Source organism: Paroedura picta, chromosome 10 (assembly GCF_049243985.1).
Source record: "Paroedura picta isolate Pp20150507F chromosome 10, Ppicta_v3.0, whole genome shotgun sequence".
Classification (NCBI taxonomy): domain Eukaryota; kingdom Metazoa; phylum Chordata; class Lepidosauria; order Squamata; family Gekkonidae; genus Paroedura; species Paroedura picta.
This window is the reverse complement of record NC_135378.1, coordinates 69,236,953-69,252,256: the sequence shown is the minus strand read 5'-3', so window position 1 is coordinate 69,252,256 and position 15,304 is coordinate 69,236,953. Positions and strand designations below refer to the sequence as shown.

The window sequence follows — 15,304 nt, the reverse complement described above, 5'->3', positions numbered from 1 at the left end:
AGTGGAAGTTGTACACATATCACCCATGTAGTGAGTAGTTTGCTTATTCTATAACCTTTTCCATGCTACAAGTTGCAAAGCACCACCAAGAAAAGCTTAATCTAATTAATTTCCTTCTAAATTAGTAGGGTTTCAGTTGGTGGATAGATTTCATTCCAGTGCTTTCAGTGAGAATCACATTTACTAGCCTGTGACGACTGACACTGGTCCACGCATGTGTTCATTTCATGGAAAAAACTGCAGCATGATCCCTTCTCCTTAAGAACGTATCAGATTTTGATCTTTCATAACAGTAAAAGAGAAGACCAGTTGCATGGGTGAACTGAATCCCCTAGATTATGTTACGGCTAGTTTATGACTTTAAGAAATAAAGCGTAGGTGTGAAGTATATATCTGAGATTTATAATCATATGTAAAGTTGTGCATTTATCTCGATGTATGAAATTATTCCTTATAAAAAACAGGAAGAAAAGCTAGAGGCCAGTCTGCAAACTCTTTCAACTCTGATGGCACCCACTTACAAGAAGCTGGCACCTGATGCATATAACAACCAGGTAAATCTGAAACAGGGTTGCTAACAACACCAATGCACCTTCAAGTGCCTAAAGTACTTTCAAATGCTTCATTTAGACCGTTTATGCACTGGAGGTTTCATGCTGTGCTGCAGGCTGGAGTTTTAGCCGTGACAGGTTACCCCACCTCTTCCTGCACCCACATGAGGGACCATTTGACCTGGTGCACCTCACCCACCCACTATTTGTGCTCCTGCACGGGTGCTGGGGCAGTGAAGTTCCCAGTGCATAAATGGTCTTAGGAAGGCATGCAGCACAGTTTTATTTCTGATGGTATTTGGTGAGGGGTAAACAGTTTTGACAAATTTGGCTGCATTTTTAATTTCTGGGTTGTTTGTCTTTTGTTAATAGACCCATGTGTTTTGGGTCCTTGTAACTTCTCGTTGCGTTGTTAGCTGCTTTGAGTCTAAGGAAATAAGTTGGGTTATAAGTATTTTAACTAAATAAATATACAGTTCTGGATGACTGCAACTCTGCCACCACACTCAAATCAGGTGGCACATGTCTGCCAACCTCATCAAGACCACAGAAAAAACATGATTCTTGTACGATGACATAGAAATGAAAAATCGAGGTTCTTTTTGGTAATCCATGTTTTTGGGTTTCCAGATTGAGTACGAACACAGAGCTCCTGAGTGCCGTCTGGGTTTGAAAGAAGGCCGTCCGTTCTCAGGGGTCACCGCTTGCCTAGATTTCTGTGCTCATGCTCACAGGGACTTGCATAACATGCAGAACGGTAGTACACTGGTAAGCCGTGCAACTTTACTCAAGTAGAACCAATCTCTTGTATTACATTTGCTAGTTCTCACATAGTCTATATTTCTGCTAAACTGATATATTACGGCAGGGGGAGGGTTAAAATGCTTATATGAAAGGGGATGCTGAAGGTTTGTTCTTAAAGTCCCTGTTGCTGCCCTTGCTCCTTCTTGCTTTTGTCATACTGTGAAATAATAAAACAAGACTCCAAAGTTACATAAACTGCATATCACATATGAAGCTCTCCATGGCCTTGGTTCCTCTTATCATTGGGACTGTCTACCCTGGGCTCTGCCACAACAGCTTTGTGTGTTTCATCTGGTCCTTCTCCAGGTGCCAACTGGGAAATGGGCTAAATCAACAACTATCCATATGCACACGTTCTCCATTGTGGCCCCCACTGTATGGGATGGCCTGCCCAAGGAGGTCAGGAAGGCTCTCACTCGCCTGGCTTTCCACAAACTGTGCAAAAGGGAATATTCAAGAGGGCTTTTTGCAGGGAAAACAGAGCCGCACTGTGTGACAATATGGTTTAGAAAGACCCTTGAAATAAAGAATTAGGGACTGTGGTCAATATTACTGTAAGCAGGACCCTACTATGTAATTTTTGCACCACTTAATGTGTCATGTTATTACTTATGCAACACTTCAGTTCTGTCTTTAGACTTCTCGTTGGCTCCAGATCCTAATGCATTGTTTATTGAATTTCCCATTTTTGTTGATCGTATTGACTCACTCTACCTAATCAGCATTGACTTCCCATGTAAAAGGCAGGCTGTAAATAATGCAAATAATTCACCTCCTGAATCTACTCTGGAAATGCAAACTTTGATGCTTTTATTTAAATCCTAAGAATCTCAGTGTATGTGGTTTTTGTTTTCTTATGTTTGTAGCCCTCAGGCATATAAAGAGAAGGCAGAATCGCTTGCTTTTAAAAGCTAGAAAACCAAGAGCTCGGAAAGCAGAGTGCTGCTAGTAGAAGAGCAAATGAGTTCTGTTACATGGAAGCTTACACTGGAATAATGTTTTCTTAGTTTTTCATGTGCTACAAGGCTCCAGTTTATTAAGGAGATGTATATTTCTATTCCCGTGTTCCTTAGATGTTTTAATCACATGACTCTCCCCCCCCCTTTCACTTATTCATTCCAAATTGTGTGCATTTTAAATTTAGCGAAAAAACCCACAACAACCCTTACTTCCTCCACGGAATAAGAAACTGTGTATTTCCTTCAGGCAGATGGGCAAACAGCCATCGTCTCCCTACGTTAGACTTGCACAAGCTATTGGGAATGAGATGTCCACTCCTTTGTTAATGCTAAGACAGAGCCATTGGACAATCATGTCAGTGCAGCATTTTGTGAGAATTCCTTGTAGAGAATGCTGAGCAAAGCAAGAGAAGAATATCTGCTTTGCATGCAGAAGATTCGGTCCCTGTGATCTCCAGTTGGTGTAGTGGTTAGGAGTGCGGACTTCTAATCTGGCATGCCGGGTTCGATTCTGCACTCTCCCATGAGCAGCCAGCTGGGTGACCTTGGCCTCGCCATGGCGCTGATACAACTGTTCTGACCGAGCAGTGATATCAGCGCTCTCTCAGCCTCACCCACCCTACAGGGTGTCTATTGTGGGGAGAGGTAAGGGAAGGCAGGAATATCAGGGCTCTCTCAGCCTCACCCACCTCACAGGGTGTCTGTTGTGGGGAGAGGGAAGGAAAGGTGACTGTAAGCCACTTTGAGCCTCCTTCGGGTAGGGAAAAGTGGCATATAAGAACCAACTCTTCTTCTTCTTTAGTTCAAAGAATCATGTAGTAAAAACTTGCACCTGGAACTATGGACAGCCACAGTCAGTGTAGGCTGTCCTCTGTGTCCTCTGACTCTTCTAAGACAACTTCACAGCCTGTGTAGAAAAGTCTATATTTGAAAGCATCCTAAATCACCATTTATGGTACTGCAGGAGAAGGAAGCCTATAGCCAGTCATCTTCCGGATAGTTGAGGAATCTCGAGACTCCCAGTGTTGCTCTCTACTAATGGAGGTACCAGGTGATAGGATTTATTGTGGAATGTTTGATTGGTTGAGTCACTTCCTTTGACAGATTATTCTGATAGCCCAACCTCCCCATGATGCTCAGGGCAGGAAACATTAGTCGGTAGAATAGTCAGGTAGCATTAAAGACACTGTTATATTAAAACATTTTAGAACTTCCTTAAGACTAGTTGGTTGAGTATTAAGGAGGATTTTGTTCTTCAAGATGATGGATCGCCCTTGGTGCTCCAGTAGATGCTTCCCCATAGATATTTCCTCAGGGGTGGGGGAAGGCCAGCCAATATGGTGTTACAGGTAGCATGGTTCCTGGCCCAAACCATCGGCCTGGTGGAACAGCTCTATCTTGCAGGCCCTCCGGAAGTGCTTCAGATTGTAGGACTGGAAGGTAAAATAGTAAACAAGAAAAAATAGGATATGCTGCCTTGAGTGTTAAATCTAACTTTTAATTTAATTTTGCAAAAAGAAAAAGCCATTCAAGATAAGTCAGTTCAGGGGTGCTTTTAAAGTGATGGCAATGTTTTGCACCATTTGAATGGCAGAATTTTGTCTTATGATGTCCTAGGAAGTCATTCTTCCCTGTTGTTTTAACAGGTGTGCACACTAACGAGAGAAGACAATCGTCAACTTGGCCAAACGCCAGAAGATGAACAACTGCACGTGCTGCCTTTGTACAAAATCTCCAACGTAGATGAGTTTGGAAGCACAGAAGGCCAGGAGGAGAAGAAAAGGAATGGCAGCATCCAAGTCCTCACCTCTTTCCGGCGGAAAGTCAGGATGCTGGCGGAACCCGTGAAGACCTGCCGGCAGAAAAAGCTGGAAGCTAAGAAAGCTGCAACTGAGAAGCTGTCTTCGATGGAGAATGGGCCTAGCAAACACGAGAGAGAGAAATCCACTGCGGCTCGTCAGAAGCAGGCCAGTTCTGAGGCTTCGGGTCATGCGAAACAGCTAGCAGGTATTTTTCTAAAGTTGCTGCATTGGAACAGCTAGATTGACGTCCAGTAACAGCTTAGTTAAAAGCCTAGATCAGTGGTTCTCCACCTAGGGGTCGGGACCCCTTTGGGGGGTTGAACGACCCTTTCATAGGGGTCAAGTCAAGTCAAGTCTTTATTATTACGGTACTAGACCAGTAAATTACAAGGTACATAAAAACATCTGGCATTAACAAGATAAAAGAACCATTGATAACTTAAATATTATAAAAGATAAAAACATTCCAGCTATAAGAATCATTCTGGTTTTAAAACTCACAAGCATTCTCTCAAGCACTTGAGACTATCTAAGTTGCTCCGAATCCAACCAGCTCTTCGTTGTTTTGATAGCTCTCCAAGCAAATCTGGCCACAACAGAAGTTATTTCTGTCCTTTTGTCTGACAACATGTCTGTGATTGCCTCTGAGTTGGGCTTATTCTGTAGGGAAGATATAAGTTCTCCCCTGAATTGATCGTATAGCCTACATTGGAGTAATACATGTTCAGATGTCTCAATGCTCCCATCCTGGCAGATGCATAAACGATCACAGATGGGTATTTTTTTGAATAAGCCTTCCTTAAAAGCAGATGAGAGCATGTTATATTGTAAGAGAGTAAATGATCTCCTATGTTCTGGGGAAACAAGATTAGATAAATAAGGTAATGGCCTCAAGTTATTAAGTGGAGGCATTGGAAAAAGTGGATTTTTTTACTTGATTGAAATCCTGTTGGCGATGGATATCTAGGATTCTTTGTTTTATCGTTTCCTTTGCTCGGTTGAAACTCAGAGGCAGTATTAACTGTTTGGATAGACCATATGAGCAAAGTTTTTTCTCAAGAGTGGATATCCACGGCACAACCAATGATTCAGACATCATTAGGTAAAGCAAACCCTTTGTGGAAAAAAGCAATTTTAACCAGAACATGGACGTACATATCCATATTCTGGTCTGGACAGAATACATTCCTGCTTCCACCCGGATTGAAGTGTTGGAAATGCTGGTTGGTACATGGAGCAGGTATCTTAAAAATTTAGCCTGGGTCTTTTCTAGGCTGGAAATATTGGCATTTATACACAATGGGGCCCCATACATCATCTGTGCTAGAGGTTTTGCCTTGAACAGCTTAAGGGCTGCGGGAACATTACAGGTTTCCCCTGCATTGTTTGTTTTATGGATAAATACACCAAGCTGTTTCTGTATAATTGCTTATTCAAGTACACCTTCTAGCCATCTTATAAAAAACATGCAAAGCAACATCTTGTTCTCTTTTCCATTTATGTCATGTAGATTGCATGATGTTTAGGGTGACGCTACAAAATGACTTTTTTAAAAACATCTAAAAACATCAGCGTTTAAACACATTAGTTTAAACAAAATGAACATCATTCTTCTGAGATCCCTAGACAGGATTGTTCCTCATGGCTTTGAAAGTCTTATATGGGGCTTTAGACTATGGTCAAGTTGGAACAACTTCCCACCCCCCACAAATGTTGAGGTATACTATAAAGGTAAAGCTATCCCCTGTGCAAGCACTGGGCCATGTCTGACCCTTGGGATGACGCCCTCTAGCGTTTTCATGGCAGCCTCAATATGGGGTGGTTTGCTGGTGCCTTCCCCAGTCATTACCCTTTTACCCCCCAGCAGTACTCATTTTATCGACCTCAGATGGATGGAAGGCTGTATGCTGTAGAGGAGGGACATTCTCTTTCTCAGCATGGCTTGTCACTTCAAGTTGAAATTTGTTTCCCCAGAAGCAAGGTTAAAACAAAAGTACCCATAAGGAGAATGTGGGACATATGAGCCACCTCCACAGTTCCCTTGGGAGAGAACACATAGGAAGAAGGCTTGTCCTTTCTAAACTTCAAGCCCTGCCTGGGTGACAATATCCCTGTAGGTTTCATTGGTACATGGCTGTGAGCTCCATGATGATGCATGTGCATTCCATGCAGAAGATGCTGAATTCAGTCCCTGGCATCTTCAAAGTGGTAAGAACTCAGGCAGCAAATCTGGAGGAAGACCTTTCCCTGCCAGAGAGCCACCACTAGTCCTAGATGCACTAGTAGGATGAACTAGTGCACCATCTTCACTACAGGAGAGGACTCCCCCCCCCTACTGCTCACACTGCCAGTTTCCCAGGGGTGCCCAGGAGGACTGTACATCTCCCACCCCTCCATGACCAAAACAAAACAAAATTGGCTTTTACAGACTTTATATTGGAGCATTTCTCCCCTAAAATGATTTCTTTCCTTTTCTTCTTGTCCGCAGATCTGTTACGTCTGTCTGGGCCAGCCATATCCCAGCAGCAGTTCTGTCAGGTTCCGCATCACACCCTCCCTAATAAACCTCAGTCAAACCACATCAACACGTACTCTGCTTCAGGCCCCGCAAACCTCTACATGGGTCTACCCAACTCGGCAACTCCCTATCCAAATTCTTCGCATGCTTCAGATCCTTACGGAGGGTCCAACCCCATGAATATCTACCCAACCTCTTCACAGCCCACTGGAGCGTATTTGAATTCTTCCAGTCTGATGAATCCCTATTCTGTACACTTAGGTCAAAGTAACCAATATCCTCATTACCAATGCAATGGAAACCTGCCTATGGACAGCTGCCCCTCTTACTACGGTTCCTGTTCCTCTCAGCCTCAGCATATGGACTTGTTTAGGTATCAGAGCCAAGACTCTTTATCTAAATTAAGCCTACCGCCAATCCATACATTTTATCAGCATAGGTTTGGAAACAGTCAAAACTTTGGGTCCAGATACTTGAATTATGGAAACCAAAATGTGCAAGTAGATGCTTTCAACAGTTGCACCATTAGACCAAACGTTCAGCATGCAGGGCCTTTCCCTCCGTACTCCGCTCATGAGGCCGATGACCCTTTTATGGACATTGCCTCTAGACTGAAATCCAATCTCAGTAATCCAGGTATGGACTACATGAATAAAAATGGCGATCATCTGTATCCCCCTCCACACCTAACGCATGACTACCACTCTGCCGCAGGTATGTTCAGTGCTTCTCCTCATCCACTCCATTTCCAAAACAAGGATAATCAAGCAGCGAATGGGTTTCCAAACACGCTTCCAGGTCTTAATCATACTAGGGTTGCTTCCCACGAAGGCTTAAATATCACTGAGGCGCTCAATGCAGAGGACCCTGGCGAGGTTTGGTCAGACAGTGAGCAGAGCTTTCTGGATCCCGACATTGGAGGTGTGGCTGTTGCCCCATCCCATGGGTCAATTCTCATAGAGTGTGCAAAACGTGAGCTCCACGCAACAACCCCGCTAAAGAATCCAAACAGGAACCATCCCACAAGGATATCGCTTGTCTTCTACCAGCACAAAAGTATGAATGAGCCAAAGCACGGTCTCGCTTTGTGGGAGGCTAAGATGGCTGAGAAGGCAAGAGAAAAAGAGGAGGACTGTGAAAAATACGGTCCAGATTATGTGCCTCAGAAAGTGCATGGAAAGAAAGTGAAGCGGGAGCCACCTGAACCGCATGAGAACTTGGAACCGACTTACATGCGCTTCATCAAGTCTCTTGCCGAAAGGACTATGTCACTCACCACGAACTCCACAATTACCACATCTCCATATGCCTTTACACGGGTTACAGGGCCTTACAACAGATATATATAACACTTCCGATCTTTGTCCATTACCTCATTTGTTTAAACTATCCAGTAAGGTAATAATTCTTTTCATTTCTGGACAGGGAGAAGGCAAGAGACCATCTTGTTTTGGTAGGGTTTTTTTCCCCCTCTTATTTTTTCTTTTCCAAACTACTCAATGGGAAAACTTCGGCACACCAGCAAAAGAGGTAATGTTACAGCCGCACTTATTTTGTAAGTGTTCACAGATAACATCTGAAAAACTTAAACCAAAGCACCCTATGCAAAATTTAGTAAATGACATTCGCCAGTTTACATTCAAATGCTGGTTGAATACTGGGGGGGGGGGGGGAGAATAATCCATATGCATAATGCTTAAATTTTCATCTGTGATCATGTGTTTAATGAAAGCAAATCAAGAAAGAGTAGAAATGCTCTAGTATTTCAGTATCAAAAATGTTCAAAATTCCACCTGGTGCTTATTCTATGATGTGCTGAAATACTGGACACATGGCTTTTTAACATGCAGGGTTTTTTTCTGTAATCTTAATATTGACTTGATTTTATTAATCAGGATAGCTGCGTAATTAACAGGAGGAATACAAAGCAAAACACTGAATTTGTCTGGATATTCTAAAACATGGTGCTATGTACAAGAATGGTGTCTAATGCAGCAGCTGAAGAGTTAAACGACTTATTAACCAGGACTTTGTACGCTGCTCTCCTTGAATGGCTAACAGGACCTTAATGTTAATGTGTATATCCAAATAGCCTGTTTTTTTTTTGGGGGGGGGAATAGGCTGAATTCTTATGATCCAGGGCCAAGATCCAACAAAGCTATATCTCTCCAGGAGGTGAAGCAGCATTTCAAATTGGAAAGTGGTTTGCTTCTTGATCAGTGGCAGTCCATAAGAGTCATCCAGAGTGCTGGTTTACAGAGCAAGTAAACACAGATTGTTGCTCACGTGCTGTCTGGCATCTAAATGTCTTTCCGCAAGCAAAGATTATGCTAGGCAACTGAATGCATTGTCACATGAATTATCAGTAGGGTTACTCCCACACTAGATCGGAGTGGATTGTTTTGGAGCATCCACAGGAGCAGACTTTTTTGAAGCATTTGGAGGTGCTTCCCTTCTTTGGTGTGATCTTTATGGAGGGGAGGGACAGCTGTAGTGTTCTTGCAAGGGGGTGTGCACTTTTTTTAAGGTCCTGCCCCAAATGGTGCCGTTTTCCTTGCCTTAACTGCCCCCTCCTCTGGTGGCCACTTTCCTAAGTGCCGCTGAAGCTTTGAGGGCTGCCTTTATTTCTTTTTCTTTTGAAAAGCAACCATTGTGAGATCTTTATTGCACTGAGTGTTGTCCTGTTCATCCCAACTTTCTTTTTAAAAATATCCTTTTTGCTCTGAAGATAGTCTGGGGCTTCAGAGTGAGTAATGTAAGAGAAGCATTGTTGGATTAGGCCCACCCAGTCCATCACTCTGTGTCATACAGTGGCCAAACCCCAGGTGCCATCAGGAGGTCCACCCCTGGGGCCAGAACTCCAGGAGCCCTCCCACGGTTACCCCCAAGCCCCAAGAACACAGGGCATCACTGCCCCAGGCCTAGTGTTCCGTCTATACATTGTGGCTGATAGCCACTCATGAACCTCTGCTCCCTTTGTTTATGCAACCCCCTATTAGGAATAGGTTGCTAAAATGTCATATGCAAGTGATGCCAAGTCACAACCAATTCATGCAAGGGGCTTTCAGTCATTGCCTCCCTCTACGGAGCCTTATTGGCAATCTCCCATCCAAGTACCAGCTTTGCTTTGGATCTCTGACAAGTTCAGGCTGTACCATGCTGCCTTCCCTCTCTAAACTATAACGATGTATCAGTTATTTATGTCTTTCTTTCTCTAGTCGCAGAGGGAGAAATGATGGTTACAGAATGTGAAGGCAGGGAAAGTTTGGGTCCTTAAAAACAAAAGCAGGGTGTAGTGTTTTGGACATTACGGGACAACTTATCCCCTGGCCAAAGGTGGAAGCCATTTTTCAATAGAAAAGTGCCTTCCCCCCTCCGCCATATGAAAACCTGCAGGCAGTTAAAAGTATTCAAAATTCTTTGCAGGTTTCCCCACCGATGTTGTTGCTAGTTCAGATTTCCACCAGTGGTCTGAATTCAGCCCAAAATTTCCACATGTGCTAGAGCTGTCGCCCAAGTGGAAGCTCAAGGAAAAGACTGCCGTTGCTTTCTGCACTTAATGTATTCCCCCTCTTGCACTTCTGCTTGCGCCAGATGTCATGGGGCTCTCTAATCTACAGTAAGGAAAGTGCTAGGTGATGGACTCACTCTGGCACAAGAGGGACTGTGATCAGTCCATTTCTGTTTCTCCTTGTGCTTTGCTGGATCCAAGCCAATGTTGTCATCACTTGTACCATTCTTCACCAAGGCTAGTCAGGTCGCTCTTGCGCTCTCATGAAGATAGTTTCAAGTGGGTAGCTGTGTTGGTCTGAAGTAGGACCCAGACTTTGTTTTGCACTCCCCATGTTCGATATATGACATCATCAATGAGTGACAGCATGTCTGTCGCCAACTTTCAGGTGGTGCCTGGAGATCTGAGATTACAAATGATCTCCAGACAACCAAATCAGTTCCCCCAGAGAAAATGGCTGCTTTGGAAGGTGGACTCTGGCATTATATCCTGCTGAGGTTCCTTCTCTCCCCAAAAACAACCCTCCCCAGGCTTCATCTCCAAAATCTCCAGGTATATCTAGTCCAGAGCTGGCAACCCTAGCCCTGTGTGCTACCTAGGCTTGCCAACCTCCAGGTGGAGTCTGGAGATCTCTCAGAATTAAACTCCTCTCCAGACTACAGAGATCAATTTCTCTGGAAGACATGGTGCTTTGGAGGGTGGGCTGTATTACATTATAACCCACCGAGTCCCTCCCCCTCCCACACCCTGCATTTCCTAATCTCTGCCCTCCAGATATGGCTGGCACCCCTAGTGCTACCGCAATACTGAAATTTAAATTCACAAAAACATTAGGTGATTCTTTCCTCCATTTTATTCTGCCCTTTTGCTTACAAGTTTCCATTATTTAAAGCTGTTTTCTTGCTGCCTGTGAACTCCAGCACATGACCGGGGTGGGGGGACAGTTTCAGCAAAGCTATTTCATTATTGACTGGAGATTTGTTCTACCACACTTGTGCAAGTAGAACGATAAAACGGGAGTCTGGGTTTTTGGCTGCCCGTGTTCTTCTGTCTCTCCCCTCCTCCTGTGGTCATTAAGGCTTTATTGGATCTCAGTGAGTCAAGGCCGGATTGAGGATCATAGCCAATAGAATCATATTGTCAAAATGGTGCTTGCGTACCTAAGTGTTGGCAGAAACTCACGCACTGCCAGGGTACTGAAACATTTTCAAAGTTTACTTTGATCACATGATGCAAATGAATGGTTCTTAAGGGGCAAATGCATGTAAGGAAACCTGATGTGTTTTTTTTAATTACATTTATTCAGAAGTGTTGAGAGGGCAGAATTTGGAACAGAGGAGCATCTGAGAGGCCTATAATTTTTTCCCCTCTGCCTCCCGTTTCTCCTCCAAGCAACCATTCCACACTCCAACATGGAGTTCAAAAACTTTAGATAACACTTTAAGTCATCCTTCTATACCTGCATTTGTAACCCCAGCCAGGAAAAGCTGATCAGGGGCTTGCTGGATGTGAGAGAATACTTGTAGTAAGTAAATTCCCTTCCCCCAATTTTCTGGTGCTCATCTCACATGACTGTACTGTGAACAGGTCCTCCCCCCCCTCTCGCAATTATAACAAGCTGATTGCTCAAATGGTGTACTTTTAAATATATATATTAACTACCAGTAACAGACTTGACAATTAGGTATCTGCAGGTGTCTAAAAGGACCCATAAAACTATCCAGGTAACTGGGCAGACCGCTCTGTTGGTGTTAGGTTATTTCCATAGTGGTATATTGTCATAGTTCAGAGCAAGTAGTTCTCTTTGCCAGGAAGATTTTAACAGACAACCGATACAGGGTTATTCTGTATGATTCTATTGGTGAAAAAAAAATTAAAAGATACAGAACAGGCAGCTGGCTTGCTGTGGTGATTTTAAATTGGTTATTTGTATAAAAATGTAAGCAAAAGAGATGTATAGTAACTTAACTTGTAAACAAAAATTTTTAATGCAATGCTTTAGTATTTTAATACTGTATAAATATATATATATATTATATCTATATATATATCTATATATATATGGGTTTTAGAGCTTAATTCACATCATGGTGCTACTCGGCCGGCTATTAAAATATAATGTGAGCTCAAATATATAAAAATGTTTGAATGGTGTTCCTACTTGTCATATTACCTCAACACTAGTTGGCAGTAGGATGTTAAACTCAGAGTGGAAGTTTTTAACATTGTTACACCATCTTCCCCTTCCTTCCCCGTCCCTCCCCCAAAATTTTGGAAAAAGAAATACTTTTTTCTTTTCAGTACTTGATATTATAACAAGTATAACTTGAACTTCAGCCTTTTAAATGGTTTTGTTCTGAAAATTCAGGGATATATCAGCTCACGATCTCCTTAAGCCAACATATCATCTGAGAGAGAGTTTGTGTGTGCATACAGAGCTGTGTTGTGTAGGTTTATAAATATATTCTTGAGAAGGTTGGGGTTTTTTTGGTTTGTTTTAATTTTATTTTTTCAGGGATTTAATCTTTCTTTCCTTCTTTAATCCCTCTTCTAATTTCACTTGTAAATGAAATGATGTAACTGAAACCATTTTTTTTTGTAAATCCATTAGCTCCTTTTTATGGTAATGGAAAGAGTTCTACCATTTTAAAAAATCTTTTCTGTGTTTTTCAAACAAAACAAAAAAATAGAATGCACTGAGCAGACAAAAGGGAAACTGTTAAATGCAAGGATTTGGCAAGTGACCATTCCATTTTTATCAGAGGGATCACCCCTACCGAATTCTCTAAACAGGCCTTCTTAGTATACTAGAAGTTGTTGGAATCCTCTCTCTCCCACTCACACACACACACACAAACAAACTCTACACCTAAACGTATGGCTGTGCAATATACTGTAAGGCAAAGGCCCTGTTCTGACCTGAAATGAGTTATTTACATGTTTCACTTTACATGCTGAGATACCATTTGTATTAGTCACCTTGTGTAAAGACCAACTTTTCCGGGACCCATGTCTTAATTTGGTCTTTAAAATTTGTTTAGTTCAGTAAGAATTCTATTTAGTTCAAAAAGGCCATGTGGTGTTATCAATGAAATATATGTATCACGAGAAAAACATCCCCTCATCGCCACATTCGAAATACAAATTCATTATGTGTTTGTTTTGAAACCAGTAGTTCACATTTACCCTGACACCTCACCCCAAGCTGAGAAGCAATCTCTGATGTTCCTGCAGAGACCCACACAAAAACAAGGATTGTGGCCCCTCTTCAGTCCTGGGGGATGCTCTGTATGCTTGAAGTTTCCTGGCTTTGAATAGAGTTCAGGAGCTTTCACTTGCATGAAAGCTTTCCATGCAAGTTGGTGCCACCGGATGAAGGCATTTATGCTGTAGGGTAACTATTCGCTAACAAAATTTTTATATTTACTGTTTCATACCCAATTTAATATGAGAGATGGACTGGAACATATATTGTCATTTGCCAAATTCCTAGCAAACAGGAGAAAAAGATGTTTGGGATGGGGGAAATGTCTCTTGTAAATAGCAGAACTGTAATTTTTGATGTACAGAACCCTGGCTCAGAATGGAGGGGAGGGGGGGGGGAAGCAGACATTAAATCGCTTGTATAGGATTATCAGGTTGATAGCCATACTTGAATATGCTTGTGAGTGGTGTCAACTTTACTTGAATGACTTTTTTTTCCTCTCATCTGGATTGACGCACAGTGGCGTTAAGCTTCACTTTCAAAGCTAGTGGTTAACTTGTGTAGGAAACTTTAACAGTTTGACACTAAGGTAATGAACATTTTCTATGTGTGCATTTTCTAAACTTTTATGTTCTACTGGGTTTTTTTATTATTTTGCTTTTCCTCATTTTGAAAAGTTTTGGTTTGCCCATTAAAAAAAACAAAAACAAAAACCTGAGAATGGTTATAAATACTGTAAGTATTGTAATGTAATGAATGCAGGTTATTTGAAAGCTGTTTTATTATATCATTCCTGATAACGCTGAAATGTGGGTGTTTTTAATAAAATTTATATTTATTTAATGCATTCTTGGCTTGCCATGTGAAAATGTGTTTTTGAAGCTCAGAAAGCACCAGGAAGGGGGGGGGGGGAGGAAACAAAGATTATGAGGAGTGAATTTCCCACTTTTTCCCCTATGAAACATTTTCTCTTTTTAAAAGAGTAAAATACTTCTTAAGATAAGGTTTTTCACAATCCAAATTCTTAGACTTTTTCATTAATGATTTTTCTAACCAGTTTGATCACATGATGCATCCAAAGTAAGTGAGCTTTAGCCGTAATATCTTCCCTTCTAATGACTTAGTTGGTTTGCTCCTCTCTAAAACTATCAGATAGATACATTTATTTCAGTCAACGACCAGAACAAAATACAAAACAGTAAAACACTATATAAGATTGATTAAAAGTTCCAAAATACTTTATGTATTCAATAAATCCGTCCTAACCCTTATACATATTTAGCCAGGCACTTCTACATTTAATTGCTAGTCTTGCATATTTGGCAATAATATGGGATAAATTCTTATTTTTATCCTAAAGGAGTTCCTTTAATTTGCCTTGTCTTGAAGTAGCCCTTAAGTCAGTAAAGATGGAAAACTATCTTGTTGGTGACGTTGGCTGTCCATGGTATTTGCAGCATTCGTCTCCAACACCATAATTCAAAATTACTCAGTAGGTGTCCACAAATCACCCATTTTTTTTCCTGAATAGTGGTGCCATTGGTTACCAACAGGATGTGGCTAGAATGATGTCATTGCTCAGCAGCTCCTTGCAAACAGGCTTGAAGGCTCCAAAAGTCTACCCTTGAGTCAAACATCCCACCCATTTACTCCGAGAACTTAGTCACTATTTGGAGTGGTTTTGCATCACCATTGCTGGTAGCACTATATGCTCGCTGGCTGGGTAGCTGCAGCTACTGTTTGTTCACACATTGCGGGATTGTTGTGCTGACATGTGGTCGGGTCATGCATCATGTGCAGATCATGCATCTCACATCGTTGGCTGAACATAGATTATAGGCTGCAGCCATTAATCTTAAGTAAAAACTCAGACCACACTGAGGCTATCAGACTTTGGTTACATCAGGAGAAGACAAGACTCACTGGAAAAAACAGTCATGCTAGCAAAATTTGA

At 42.0% G+C, this 15,304-nt stretch overlaps 1 protein-coding gene across 4 annotated transcripts in view; it reads left to right on the top strand.

Annotated features, from left to right (window-relative positions):
* TET2 (tet methylcytosine dioxygenase 2) overlaps window positions 1-14,197 on the top strand; it is a 90,695-nt gene extending 76,498 nt beyond the window's left edge. For all 4 annotated transcript variants that reach the window (XM_077300718.1, XM_077300715.1, XM_077300716.1 and 1 more), the window contains 4 exons: window positions 465-554; window positions 1,182-1,319; window positions 3,961-4,321; window positions 6,605-14,197. In XM_077300718.1, coding sequence (XP_077156833.1) covers window positions 465-554; window positions 1,182-1,319; window positions 3,961-4,321; window positions 6,605-7,983 — 1,968 coding nt within the window. In that variant the 3' untranslated portion in view covers window positions 7,984-14,197. The remainder of the gene's footprint in view (window positions 1-464; window positions 555-1,181; window positions 1,320-3,960; window positions 4,322-6,604) is intronic.
* Window positions 14,198-15,304: the final 1,107 nt, after the last annotated feature.